This window comes from Rhagoletis pomonella, unplaced genomic scaffold, assembly GCF_013731165.1.
Source record: "Rhagoletis pomonella isolate Grant_MI unplaced genomic scaffold, Rhpom_1.0 Rhpom_scaffold_03426, whole genome shotgun sequence".
Classification (NCBI taxonomy): Eukaryota; Metazoa; Arthropoda; class Insecta; order Diptera; family Tephritidae; genus Rhagoletis; species Rhagoletis pomonella.
In genome coordinates, this window is record NW_023461978.1 from 6,409 (window position 1) to 20,314 (window position 13,906).

The 13,906-nt window shown below is 34.7% G+C and overlaps 1 protein-coding gene across 1 annotated transcript; it reads left to right on the forward strand.

The window, feature by feature from the left end:
* Positions 1–1,776: 1,776 nt before the first annotated feature.
* Positions 1,777–2,817, forward strand: LOC118754132 (the record flags this gene model as incomplete). Its single annotated transcript, XM_036488993.1, has 2 exons — positions 1,777–2,565; positions 2,632–2,817. Coding segments are annotated over exons 1-2 (975 nt in total), but the record flags the coding sequence as incomplete, so codon positions are not given.
* Positions 2,818–13,906: the final 11,089 nt, after the last annotated feature.

Sequence of the window (13,906 nt, forward strand, 5' to 3'; positions counted from 1 at the left end):
AATTGTTTACTTACATAATCATATATAAGTATACACGCAAACATTTTCAATAAGTAATGGTATAGAAAAACAATGAACACTGGAAAAAAGCTAATATTTTATCCAACCAAAAACCTTTTCGTATAAAAGGGAAATATACGACATCAGCTTGCTGGCTCGATCAAGTGATTGTACCATCAAGCTCGAAGCATATAACTTACCAGCATGCTGGGACAATATTTATTTCTTTACAAATGAGGTCGAGGAAAGATAGAAATGATTTGAGCCGAAATTTCATAATTTTTCTACCATTTTGTTAAACATTGTTTTTTTTTTTAATTCACAACTGCAATATCGTGAACTTAATATTCCACAAACACGGCTTTGAAATTTCCGCCAAAATAATTTTTACTTAGAAAATTGAGCTAATTTCACCACTCACGACACCAGCATTCTGGTACAATCATAAAATTTTCAAATAGTTTTTGAAGTCGCACCAGCAGCTGGTACAATCACACCACAAGAACATACACGGTCAATCGACTTGATGGGCCATTTAACTAATGAAGCATATTAGGGGCCAGTTTTTCAGTGCACGGCCGTGGTTCAAACTAAGTTTAAACGCGCGATCTGCCTGGTTTAAACTAAGATCAGCCAATCAAGTGTCAGCCAGCTATTCAATTATAACCCAGTTTACTTAATCTGAGTTTAAACTGGCACTGAAAAACTGGCCCTAAGGGCGGTAAACTTATCTATTTTAAACTATAGTTAAATCGTTAATAGATAAGTTAAAAAACAGCCCTAACACTTATACAGTATGTATGTATAAAAACGTAAGGAACATACAATACATATATGTCAGTCTTTCTTAGTTTAAAACAGGGTTCGTATTTGCACGCGCATGAGCAGCACTTCCCAGCACATTTCGCTCATACACATGAGTGTGCGTTTATACAAAAAAAAATCTTGCGCACAACTCAGGTGTGTGCGCTTTGATATAAAACACATGCTCATGTGTGTGCTTCGAAAATTAAAAAAATGGCACATGCGCATGGGTGTGCTGTTCGATATAAAACACATGCACACGTGTGTGCTGTGTGCAGTGAAACTCATGATCCAGTAGGAACACTTTGAATTTTGAGTCTTAATTTTCAAAAACAATTAACTTCTACTGTCATACAAATATTATTTAAAAAAAATTTAATTTAAATAAAATGGAAAATAAGGAGCTATATGAGATTCTCGTTCAAGAGAAAAAGATTAAGTGCTTAACTTGTGCAAAAGTATTAAGTGGGACGAATACATTTAATGTGAAGCGACATTATGCTCTGTCCCACAAGATGGAAATCGCTACTAAGAAAAAATACGAGTAAGTGGAAGACGGTTGCTAAAAAGGCTAAAGGGTCTGTAAACATCGATATTGATAAGGAGGAGTTTTTAAAATGCTGTGTGGGTTTAGTGACAGTAAAGAACCTTCCGTTCCGTTTGTTTGACGACCACGATTTTTTTAAAAGATTAATCGAACCATATGAGCGTAAATTTGGAACAACTTTGAATTCACGCAATATAGTGAATATAACTAGTCATACCACCAAAAATATAAAAAAAGCAATTTCTGACAGATTAAAACACAAATTAATTAGTTTGAAAGTTGATATCGCTAGCAGAATGGGCAAGAGCGTACTTGGAATAAATGCCCAATATATTGAAGATTTCAAGATATGTATACATACTTTGGGTAAGTTTTGAGTTTTTCTTGAAACGTCTGTTAATTTATGTTATATAAAATCGATAGGTATGGTACGGCTCAACAAAAGGCATAAGGCAGTATTTATAAAAGAACAAGTAATCAACTGTTTAGAAAGTTATGGCTTAGAACTACAGCAAGTGTACTCCAACACCACTGACAATGGAGCCAATGTTATAAAAGCCAGTAAAATACTGCAAGACGAACAGGAAGCTAAAATTTTGGAAGAGTCGGATACTGCCGCAGAAGAGGAGGAAAATTTACACCGCACCATAGAGTCAGTATTTTCAGTAGTAAGATGCGCAGCTCATACTCTACAACTTGCTGCGTATGACGTCCTAAAGACACTAGGCTCTTCGTTGGAGGACTGTAGAACCCTTATTAAGAAAGTGCGTACTTTAGTTCGCACGGAATCTAGCCATATGCAAATGCCAGTACTAGATAATTTAACGCGGTGGAACTCCACATATGAAATGCTAACCTCACTGCAGAAAATAAAAGAGTTCATAGAGCAGCAATGCCCTGACAGTGAAGACTTCCACTGGGAATTTGTAGTAGACTTTAATAAAGCTTTTAAACCTCTTGCCTTATGTACAAAACGGATGCAAAGCGAACAATATGTGGTTGGAGACTTTTACAGAGATTGGTTGTCGTGTGAACTAGAGTTGCATGATCTTGGTTCTACAGTCTCATACGCTGCGCAGCTGCATGATGCGATGAAAAGCCGGAAACAAAGCCTTATGAGCAATAATGCGTTTATTGCTGCTTTATATTTAGATCCTCGCTTTAATTTTAGAGGCTCTCTCATGTTGTCTCCACAACAAAAAGTTAATGCCGAGGTATATATGAGATCTACTAAACACACACTTTTTGTAATTTTAAATGCTACAATTTTTTTTATTCAGAATCATTTGATTAAAACCTACGAAAATATGCTGCGAATGGAAAGCTCCGAAAATTCAATGTCATCGAGTCCTCAAAATCTGAATTTGCAATATTCTGAATGTTTGCCTTCTACATCCAGCAACTCTTTTTCCCGTTTAGAAAAATATATTTGTGAAGATATGGTAGAGACCTCAAGTGACGTAGAGGTAGTCCAAAATTTACGGCAAAAGTTAAGTGTATTCGCAAATGGGAGAAAAGTTTCTTTAGATACTGATATATTAAGCTACTGGAAGACCTTCCCTTCGGATAAAGATCTAAGAAAACTTGCTGAAGTTGTTCTAGCTGTTCCAGCAACACAAGTTTCAGTGGAAAGGGCATTTAGTGCCTTATCATTGACTTTAACAAAGCATCGCTCAAAACTAAACGATGCTACCTTAAATAACATACTTATAACAAAACTAAATTTCGATTTATTGTACTTCAGAGACAACGACATGCATGATATCTCCTCACACTAAAATTGCATAACAGTGAATATTATTTTGGAATGCCATATAACACAATTTAAATTAACGTTTGATTACTTACTTTTATCTACATACAAGTAAACCTTTTCAACCACTTTGTATTTGTTAAAGCAACAAGTTGTCCTTATATGTGTTAAATATAAAAAAAAACATAGAGTGATATGCACCTGATTATACACTTGACTTTCACTGTACACAGCACAGACATGAGCATGTGTTCTTCATAAAAATTTTACAAACAAACTCATGAGCATGTGCTTTATATCGAACAGCACACACATGCGCATGTGCATTTTTTTTTAATTTTCGAAGCACACACATGAGCAAGTGTTTCGTATCATAGCGCACACACGTGAGTTGTGCGCAAGATTTTTTTTTTTATAAATGCACACTCATGTGCATGAGCAGTGAGCTCAATGGAACTTTTTTCAAGCACATGTGTGTGCAGAGCATGTGCGTGCAAATACGAACCCTGGTTTAAAAGTTCATCTCTTACATATATGCAAAAAAAAAATAGATCAAATTAAGCATATACAACTTTTTCATGCCCAGTATGAATAAATTCTCCAAAGGGCTGAAAAAAGGGCCCCAAAAAGTATGTGGTAGCTAAATCTAGCCACCAAAGGGCTAAAACGGCAACACTGCTCATCAGATGCTTTCATTGTCCATGCCTCCGTGCCATACACCAGCACAGGCACGATGAGTGACTTATAAAGTATGATCTTTGTACGACGAGGACTTTACTTCTCAATTGCCTACTCAGCCCAAAGCAGTAATAATGTGTACACTAGGGTGGTCCAAAAATGCATGTGAAAAAGTAAAGTCGGAATTTTTATGCTTTTACCACCTAGGATTGTTCTATACCGTAAAAATATACCCTTTTTTATTTTGAAATCAAAAAATATTTACAGGTCGCTCAAAGCGCCAAAAGTTTTCCATGTATTTTATATGGGGAAGAAAACAACTTTTCGTAGAAATGGTATAGAATAGAATAGGTAAAAATCAATATTTTTCTACCAGAAAATCCTGTTTATCTGTAATAATACCCAGTAATAGCAATTGTTTATTTAACCATATTTTCATTGCAACTATAATTTATAGGTCCGCCAAAAACCCAAAAAAAACCGAAAAATGCAATGGGGCATATGGTTAAATAGACAATTGGGTATTATTATTGAAAATAAAAAAAATTGGTGTATATTTTTTTCGATGATCAAAAATCTTAGGGGGTGAGAGCATTACAATTCCGACTTTACTATTTTTGGACCACCCTAGTGTACACTTATGTTAAAAAGAATAACACTTATATATATGAACTATATTTTATTTATATTCCAAATATTGTTAAAAACAAGTACTCTGGCGTTTTAAAGTATTATATGCAGGGTTTGAAAATGCTGTAATTTTTTAATTCGATTTGCTTTTGCTGTTCTTTGACCGCGGGATTTATGCTATCGAAAGCAAAGCAACAGAAATTCAGAAAAAAAGCAAATGCTTTGGCTGCCATTTTGCTGTGAAATTTCGAAAGCAATCAGAGAGTTCAAAAGTAATTTGTGGAAGCAACACAAAGCAATAGAAATTTGAGTATAACTTAGCTGCGATGCATCAAATTAGCAGTAACAGAAGATGTTATATGGGAGGTTCCATGGGAAACTGAACCTCAGAGCGCAAAATGTTTTCTTTATAAAACTAAATAAATGTCTGGATAAGATATGAATACAAATCTTGAATCAACCAAAAAATAACAAATTAAAGCTTAAAATGCATTTTTATTGCCATTTTTACGTTTTAAAATCAAGTTATAAGATAATTTTTTGAGTAGGTTTAAAGTAAGTTGTGTTGAAAGTACAGTCAAATAATTTGCGATTCTTAATTCAAGTGTTTGGTAAGAAAAATATGTAGTAGAACTCATCTGCGTTTAATAAAATTGTATTACATATTAAATTTTGTGAGTGCTTTATCTATATTATGAGTTGTTATTAAGCAGTATTGGTCTTGCCCCCACCCGTGACTAAAAAAGGTAAAAGTTGTTATATTTAATTACAGACGTTGAAGTTGTGTTTCAGGTTTGTTACATAATGTTAGAACCAGGGACCAAAAATAACTGTTATCTCGAATATACAAATTGAAAACGTTGCCTGAATTCTGAAATTTAACGAAAACGTTGTTTCATAACAGTTAATAGATGAGAAATATTTTTTCCGTTGCTGATAAGAGTTATTTCCCAACGTTTATTTTTTACGTTGCTCGATAACGGTTATTGCCCAACGATTATTTTTTATGTTGCTTGATAACAGTTATTGCCCGACGTTTATTTTTACGTTATCTGATAATAGTTATTTTACTCTCTCACTTTTATTTCATCATCTTTATCTTATTCTCCATCTCCATCTTCATCAACATCCTAATCTTACAACGTTTATCAGACAACGTAAAAAATAAACGATGTAAAATAACTCTTATCCAGCAACGTAAAAAAATAAACTCTTATCGGCAACGGCAGGCAATGGCAAACCTCCGAGTGTATTTCTGCCATGAAAAACAGCTTCTCATAAAAATACAATCGCCGTTCGGAGTCGGCGTAAAACTGTAGGTCCCTCCGCTTCGTGTGACAACATCAAGGCGCACGCCACAAACCGGAGGAGAAGCTCGGCTAAACACTAACATATGTGTAAGCGCCAATCTATTATTATTATTATTATTATCGGCAACGGAAAAAATATTTCTCCTGCATAACAGTTATCAGGCAACGTAAAATGTAAACGTTGGGTTATAACTCTTATCGGCGAAATAAAAAATATTTCTCATCTAATAACTGTTATGGAGCAACGTTTTTGCTATAAAACTTATAACTGTTATGTCCCTGGTTAGAACTTCATTGTCAATGTTTACGACAATTTCATTTTCGTTTCCACATAGTTAGATAAGAATAATTCAACAGTTAAGCATGTCCCACCCGTGACAGCTACGGGTGGTACAGTTGCCACAAGTAGATTTACAGGGCTACTAAGCTTTATTTGTTTGTTGAGGTGGACGCAGGGGAGGAGGGGGGATGCGCGGGGGACTAGCGCATTACCTATATACCCTTGTGGTCAGCTGATTAAGTTAAGTGACATTTTGACCAGTTTTGGGTTTTTCTTTTGTTTATTTAATGTTCAAAGTTTTTTTTTTTTATAAAAGTGTAGCACATTACATAACCAGAACCACATAAATCCACATTTCAAACTTCGTACAAAAATTATAAATTTCAACAAATTTTAACAGTTACACCCAAAAATTTTAAACTTTTTGTTCATAATTTTTGGAAAATTCTAGGTATGCAGTTTTACAGCGTATTAAATTTAAGTAGGAAAAAGTGAAAATTTCAAGACGCTAGGAGATCCCGTTAATTTTTAATAATTTTTTTGGCAGACAGTGCTAGGCTTTTTCTTCTATACTATGCACTATACTAAAATAAAACGTGAGTGAATTGAACCCCTACTTGGCTTCTTATATTTTTGAATAACTAATCTTTAATATTGACCACACTAAAAGCTCCCTTTCATATAAAAATTCGTACGTGTCCCACACGTGACAAATGTTGTCCCACCGTAACAGAGGAATGTCGGATTTTTTAAATAATAAATCCATCATTTTTGTTGTAGTTTTTGCTTTGTTTGCATTCCTGGTTCTTTGTTTTATTATAAGACATCAAGTGCACACAGAAAAGTGAAATAAATTCGCAGAGTTTTCGTAAAATATATCTGCTCCCAAAAGCAGGTTCTTTTTTTTGTCCCACCCGTGACAGAAGAAATAACTCAGATTTTTTCCTTATAAAAGTAAGCTGGCATTTTTTTCGTATTTTGTAATAACTCATATAATAGTCTGTTAGGTGTAGCTTTTTCAAAATGTAGAATTCTTCGGTACTTTATACTTAAATTTGAATAATAAGGAACAATTTTTTCTGTTCAAATGTCACACCCGTGGCGGTGGAATCGGCCATATGTATACATGCACAAATACACTACCCTGTAGTTCTACTGGTGACAAGAGACGACCATAAACTAAAGATTCCATACATTACTGATTGTACGGCAACTCGCTAGCGAAAGGTCATGCTACGCGTACCGCTCGGAAGGTTCCAATGACATCGCCATGTTAAATTCGTTAGGCAAAGGAAATGGTATCGCAAATTTTGTGGCTAGTACTCACTTCTGGCGAGTCAGCTAAATCATATACATTTTATTTATGTATATAGTATGTAGATAATACACCATGCTGCAAAACTTCATGTGCACAGCACAGTCAAGCAGATCACAGCACAGGAAAAGCACAATCACAGTGAATCGAAAGCAATAAATTTGTTTCAATAAACTGCCAATAAAATTATTATTATTATATTTCTACAAATTCCATTCAACTTAACGTATGGTTCATAAAAGGATGTTATTAAGCTCTGCTAATGCAGGTCAGCTTTCTTTCAACAAATGGTTTAGTCATAGTTACCAAATCTTAGTTGAGGCAACCACGATTTGGTTTGAGAGCGGAACATATTCATGCTTGTGAGCCACACCTAACCGCAGAACTCCACAGGCAAACACCGATGGCCTACCAACTGTCATTTTGACGAGCAATGTGATTGCAAGGTTTTGTGTGTGGGCACTTTGATGTCTTGAAATAAGCATTTGCCGCATGACGCCACCAGACAACATTCTCTCAATTTCGGTGTTTAAAAACATTTAAATCTTTAAAAAACTTGCTGAATAATTTCCTAAAACGTAATCATAAATAATCCAATAAGGAACAGACTTTTATTTTGATTTAATATAAAAATTTCATTGATGTTACCACCAGCACGCTTTCTTTCAAATGAAAATATGGCTGTCAAACAATCGAATTGCCTGCAATAGATGTCAAGCAATAAGCGCTGACATATATTGCAGCATATGAGAAATAGGCGGTCTCCATTGGAAATATATTTTGTGACATAGTTTTCACGACATCAGTGTTTTCCTGTGGAGACAGGGCCTAAAGAATGCTGAGCGCTCTCTGAGCACATGTGTGTTTCACATACGAAGAGCGCCAGCTGAGCAAAACACACAGTCCGACTTACTGAAACATTTGAATGTGCGAGTATGCCGACCATTGTTTCGATCACTACGCTAGGTAGAGAAAGAAAAGTGTGCGCTATGACATACCCAGACTTGTTTGTCTCAGTTTCAGTTTTGCTATCGCCTCGAGTTGTTTCGGTGCGCGCATAGTTATTTAAAAATATAAAGTTTGATGCCAACCGGAGTTTTTCAGCAGATATGTATATATTTCATGAGGATTATAATTTGAAAATGCCTATTTAGCCAAGGAAAAAGCAAAGCAGTATACACTCAGAAAAAAGTCAGGCAAATATATTCCTCTCAACACATGATTTGGTAACTATAAACAAATAATGTAACTATAACGAAATCATGTGTTGAGAAAAACATATTTAGTTGACGTAACTAAACTCTTTTCTCAGTGTACTTAAGCCAGAACTTCCAGCAGATATTGACCTGGGTTTTTGCAGGACTGTTCCTTTTTCATCGTTTCTTTTTAGGAAATTCTTACCACCATATACATATGCATTATTTACACTAGTAACTATTTATGTAAATATACATATATGTATTTTTTATGCTTAATGTATGCAACTAAAAGAAGAAAGTAAACTCAACAACCATCGAGTAAATTTTTATTTGTGTCAAACTGAAACTTGTTTTTCAATAATAAACGGTTAGCTGATTCAAGTCTACATCAAGTTCACAAAATTAATTGAAAAATAGTATCAACCAAAGCATTGTTTATATTTGCTGAACAATGATTTTATCCAACTTACAATATTGTCCAATCAAGGTAGTCGTTTTGTAATTATTAACAAATATACATTTGTCCCAACTCGAAGTAAATTGCAGACTTTCGTGAACTAGATATTTATTTCGCCATATCCAACTATGCCACTTGGTCACTATAACCAAATCTTGGTAATTATAACTAAACCTTTTTTGGGAGTACAATTTAATGGTTTTCCCTATAGAGAAGGCAAGATTTTTGCCTAGTTGCATGGCAGTTAATCTGGAGTTTGCCTCCTCTACCGGAAGAAAGTCTGAAAGAGATTTGGTGAGGGTGGAGGTTAAATACTCGAGATACACACGGCAACTGTTTTTGTACAATTTTCTTTTGGACGTGGTTTTGTCCAGCTTCGGCCTCCACACTGGAAACCCCAAGAAAAGGCTGGGCCTTAAGAAAGTTACATTTTTTTCAGCCTGTAGACGGCACTCATATGGAAACTGTGCATACGAAATAATGCATATGAAAAAAAACGAAATAATGCATACGGAAAAATCCGAAATAATGCATATATGCACAGTTTCGGTTGAAAACCGCAATAATGCATATTAGAAAAAACCGAAATTATGCATATGCACATGAATATAAGAAAAACGAAGTAATGCACACATGCAAAGTTTCGACTCAAAACCGAAGGATTGCATATAAGAAAAACGAAGTAATGCATACATGCACAGTCTTGGTTCAATACCGAAATAATGCATATGACAAAAACCAAAATAGTGCATACATGAAAACGAACTTCTTTTTGCGTAGGCGGCCTTCGGCCGCGCTTAGGGATTATAACCCTCACTAAGTAGAATTCTCCTTTCTGTGTTGCCAGAAAAGCGTGGCGGAAGTATATTTGCGCAGAACTTCTTTCAGCGTAGGCTGCCTTCGCCCGCGCTTAGGGAATATAACCCTTACTAAGTAGAATTCTCCTTCCTGTGTTGCCGGAAAAAGGGGGCGGAAGTATGTTTGGGCAGAACTTCATTCTGCGTAGGCGGCCTTCAGTTGAAACCGAAATAATGTCCAAATGCACATTTTCCATAAGCGCAATTTCGATGCCCCCTGCAGACGCCTTGACGGCGTAAAAGGAACAGAGATATTTTCTATATCTTCTATATCTTAGGAGGCCTTTGGCCGCGCTTAGGGATTATAACTCTTACTAAGTAGAACTCTGATTTCTGTGTTGCCGGAAAAGAAGGGCGGAAGTATTTTGCGCAGAACTTTTTTTGCGTAGGCGGCCTTCGACCACGCTTAGAGATTATAACCCTTACTAAGTAGAATTCTCCTTTCTGTGTTCCCCAAAAAGGGGGGCGCAAGAATTTTTGTGCAGAACTTCATTCTGCGTAGGCGGCCTTCGGTTGAAACCGAAATAATGTCCAAATGCACATTTTCCATAAGCGCAATTTCGATGCCCCCTGCAGACGCCTTGACGGCGTAAAAGGAACAGAGATATTTTCTATATCTTTCTTCTGTAATATTACGGTTTTGGTTGAGTTTAGTTTCCAGAATATTAATACATGAAAATTTGTACTTTATTTTAACTTCAGAAATATGGCCACGGTGTCTAGTGTCTTCGTCTAACGATAGATGATTTTTTTCATTGAAAAGAGGGACGAACTCTCTTTCGAAAACAACTTGTTTATAAAATCCATTGCGGGCAAAGGATGCGAGACCACGCACAAAACCACCATGGGATGGTTAAAACAAAAAGAAAATGCTTCCTCTTCTATCCACCGTTCGTTGGACCCTTAATTACCTATTCTGCGTTGGTAACAAAAATTTTGTTACCGGTTAGTAAAGTTACTGTCAATTTTTAAACCCTTTTCGTATTCTCCACACTCTTGTAACCGGTAAATTTTGTTACCATCTCATGAGCAGGTAACAAAATATTGCCGCGTGAAATATGCAACACCAGAATTTCAACAAAACTCCATAGCTGAATTGCTGAATAAATTAAAACGTTACCAAGGTAAATATAATTGCTGTTGCAAGAAGTGGTGACAATTGTTGGTAACAAAATTAGCTTGTTACAAAATGTTCGGTTACAAGCAGAATAGGCCTGTAAATGCGCAAATGCACATACCCATATACCTACAAGTACTTATTTTTTAATTTATATTTTATTTATTTAAGTGTATGGTTTCACAGCAACTTATAGACTAGATGACAAATCACTGAATTGTGAATAATACGTAACTAATAAGTTTATAAATTCAAGTTACGTACAATACATTCAGTGACTCAAACCAGAGTTTGTTGTTATATTTCTATAAACATATTGATCATGCTTTACGCAAAACCATTTAAATCAAAGTCGAAAACGCAAGTACGCACACAACTATGCGATTCTATTACAGTAAAAACTGTTAATTTAAAACTATGGTCGGCATTGTTATAATTTTTGTCGGTGCATATCCGCACTGACAGAATCACACAGGTGTGTGGATGCCTTTATAGTCCATAAAATTTTAATATAATAAAGTGCATGTTTCAAGCGGTTTGCACTTTTTTCCATATAAACTTGAATTTCTTATGGAATAAAATGCGCCAGCCCGTTTGCAAAAAATTTATAAAAATCAACGCCAGGTTTTATAAATTGCACTTGAAAAAACCTCAAAAGCCGTCAGCAAAACAAATTATTCAAAATCTACGCGATTTTTTTTTAATATGAATAAGGACCAATGGATTTGTAAATGTTGGTTACCATGTTTTAACAAGCACACTTGTCTACATTTTTGTAGTTTTTTGCTTACAAATTGATTTTAAATTAATATAATTATTTACTAAAGTTAAACAAATTTTTGATATATGTATATGAAATAAAGGTATAAAAGGCAATTGAACTGTGACCTGTGCCATAAAACTTGCGAATCGAGATAACCTCTTTAAAAATCGGTGTACAAAGTGTTTCTGTTAGAATGACTTCTGTGACTCATGTATGTATGTTCTTTTATTTAACATGGATTTAACTTGAAAAATATTGTGAATATTTAAAAATAATCGACATGTGAACACTTGTTTGAGTCGCTGTATATCTTATCTTACTAATCTTACTAATATTATAAATGTGAAAGTTTGTATGTTTGGATGTTTGGGAAATCATCACGCGGAAACGACTGAACGGATTTGCATGAAATTTTGCAAGCAGATAGCTTATGACCTACAGTGAGAAATAGGTTAATTTTTTGGAAGTGTTGCCACCTGTTAAAAAAGTTTGATTTAACTAATACGCGGAAACGACTAAACGGATTTGCATGAAATTTTGCACACAGATAGCTTATGACCTACGTTAGAAAGTAGGCTATTTTTAAGAGTTGCCCCCTGTTAGAAATGTTTAATTTAATTAATACGCGGAAATGAATGAACTGATTTGCATGGAGGTTTTCACACAGATAGCTTATGAGCTAGGTTGAAAAATAGGCTCCTTTTTGTTAAGAGTTACAACCTGCTAAACAAGTTTAATTAAGCTAATACGCGGAAAAGTCTCAACGGATTTGCATGAAATTTTGCAAGCAGATAGCTTATGACCTACAGTGGAAAATAGGCTAATTTTTTGGAAGAGTTGCCACCTGTTAAAAAAGTTTTAATTAAATTAATACGCCCAAACGACTGAACAGATTTGCATGACATTTCGCACAGAGATGGCTTATGACCTATGTTGGAACATAGGCTACTATTTTAAGAGTTATCACGTATTAGGAAAGTTTAATTAAATTAATACGCGTAAATGACAGAACTGATTTGCATGAAAGTTTGCACACAGATAGCTTATGACCTAGACTGGAAAATCGGCTACTTTTTTAAGAACTGCCACCTGTATGGAAATGAAATTTTGCTCAAAGATGGTTTATGACCTGGATTGAAAAACAGGCTACTTCCTTAACCAATTTTCCGATCAGAACGAAATTTAGTACACTTACCACGGATTTCGGAAGGATGGTCTTAGACTGAAAGTAAGTCCGATAACTCAAAGCCCTCCCATACAAATTGGAATTTTCATATTACATACATATCTCTGGAAGTATTTGTGGGAGAGAACTGAAACTTGGTATAGTGATATCTATGTGAAATCAATGATGGCATTAATCGATTGATGTTTTAATCAGTTAGTTAATTCGATTAAATTCAATCCGATTACAGTTAATCCTGATTAATTTTAATCTGACTAAACAGTTAATCGTGACCGCGATTAAAAAATTAATTTTTAATCAATAACTCTTAATTTGATCAAGTGGTGATTAATTAAGTTATGCTGGAATTTCCCTGTGCACACAAAGCAAGTTAATCCGGTATGGCTAAGTAGGGTTTCCTCATCAATCTAAGCAATTTCGTGTGCATTTTCATTAATATATATACCAACAAACGTTTTACAAACTAGGATTGTAAAAGTTCCCAGTTTATGTATTACTAATAACAATATTTATAATTTTTTTATCATATGTGCTTTTTATAAGCGTAAAACACAAAATAATTACTATAACTGGTGTTTGGTTTCAAACTCGGACAAACTAGACAAATTAATCAGATTTTGTTTTTAATTGGATTAACGATTAATGTTTTAAATTAATTAAACGTAATCGCAGCCAGCGATTAACGATTCAAAAATACAGTACAGTTGATAACGACTAATTAATTTTAATCGTCAAACGCGATTAACATTTTAATCGTTAATTTTTAATCGCTAATCAGATTAACAGTTTTCCAACACTGTGTGAAATCATGTTCATATTCACGGAGAAAAATGGACGTTTTTGGAAAAGGGGCGTAGCACCTCCCATACTAACTGAAAGTTTCATATTGCATATCCCTTCAAATGTTTGGGGTAAAGTACTCAAGGTTGGTATGGAAATACATATGTATGTATGTATGTGAAACTAATACCATACTCATGGAGAAAAATGAGAGTTATTGGAAAAGGTGA